The sequence below is a fragment of the Eucalyptus grandis genome, chromosome 8 (assembly GCF_016545825.1).
Source record: "Eucalyptus grandis isolate ANBG69807.140 chromosome 8, ASM1654582v1, whole genome shotgun sequence".
Taxonomy (NCBI): Eukaryota; Viridiplantae; Streptophyta; class Magnoliopsida; order Myrtales; family Myrtaceae; genus Eucalyptus; species Eucalyptus grandis.
In genome coordinates, this window is record NC_052619.1 from 36,897,840 (window position 1) to 36,899,208 (window position 1,369).

Below are 1,369 nucleotides of genomic sequence, written 5' to 3' on the forward strand. Positions count from 1 at the left end.
GAACCCCTCCTTCGACAAAGTTTTGATCCCCAGATTGTAAGTGAAATTCTGTCTTTACCAATTCGACCTTCCTATCTTTCTGATTTGCTTATATGGAAGGGTCAGCTAAATGGTAACTATACGGTTAAGAGTGCCTATAATTACATCAAAGATCATACATCCAGTGATAAATCTGAGATGCCCTCTTCATCCTACCAACCTCCTAGGAAGTTATGGTCATCTATTTGACATTTACAAAGCCCCCCCAAGGTTCGCATTTTCATGTGGTCTCTCTGTCAAAACGCCATGCCTACAAAAGACAACCGTATTCACCGGCATATCATCCCCGACCCCATTTGTCCTATGTGCACAAATCAACTCCCCGAAATAGCAGAACATATCTTCCTTTTCTGCCCTAGAACTAAGTCTATCCTGGTCGCATCCACAGTAAATCTAGCAACCATAATGTCTACTGACTACTCGAATCGATAAATGTATTGCAGACTTACTAGAGAACAAAGATCTTGACTTACCTGGACTGGAGATGGTGGCTTCTATTCTCTGGCACCTATGGAAGAGTAGGAATGCTTTTGTCTTCCGTCAACGAAGCCTAACAGCTGAACAGGTGGTGCAATTAGCTCTTGCCGATGTTACATCATCTTCTCTCTGCCATCAGTCGTCCGTGACTCGAAGAAGGACACACTTCGATTCTGACCACCAGTGGCATCCACTAGCTTCGGGTGTTCTTAAGATAAACATCGATGGCGCCTACCTGACCTCCCCACAGCAAGGAGCGATCGCCTGTGTATGTCGCGACTCTGCGGGTCGCCTTATCACTGGATTTACAGAAACCATCAATGCCTCTTCTGCCCTACAATCAGAGATTCAAGCGCTGGTTCATACCTTGAAATTTCTGCTGCAGAAAGGACTGGAAAAAGATCATTTGCTGCTGGAGTCGGATTGCTCTGTGGTGGTGGACGCTGTGCGCAACCCCCTTTGGTTTCCATGGCAGCAACGCTCTCTGTTTGCAGAAGCTAGGGCACTTTTGCCCTCTTTTCCTTCTCTTCATATTCGGCACTGTAGACGGGCTGCGAACTTCATAGCTGATTAGGTTGCTAAGGCCCATGGGCTTTCTATGCTTCCCCACAATTGGCCCGTTTCTCCCCCTTTCCATCTTTTAGATCTTTTATATGCCGAAGCTTTATCTAGCGATTGTATTTCTGCCACTTAATCTATAATACCGCTGTTTATAACCAAAAAAAAAAAAAACTAGGTCACAAAAACCAGATTGGCATCTCTCAAAGAAAAAAGAAAAAAAGAAAAGAAAGGAAAATACGAAAAGAAGAGTAAAGCATTGAAGATTGAATCATGGAGTGACACCAAATGCGAA

General features: G+C 44.2%; 1 protein-coding gene across 1 annotated transcript; it reads left to right on the forward strand.

Annotated features, from left to right (window-relative positions):
• The first annotated feature begins 523 nt into the window (after positions 1-523).
• On the forward strand, positions 524-1,090 carry LOC120287206. Its single transcript, XM_039299923.1, has one exon. It carries the CDS (start codon positions 524-526, stop codon positions 1,088-1,090), a length of 567 nt encoding a protein of 188 aa, XP_039155857.1.
• Positions 1,091-1,369: the final 279 nt, after the last annotated feature.

Coding starts and splice junctions, on each gene's coding strand:
- LOC120287206 (XM_039299923.1), top strand. CDS start 524: ATGGTGGCTTCTATTCTCTGGCACCTATGGAAGAGTAGGAATGCTTTT.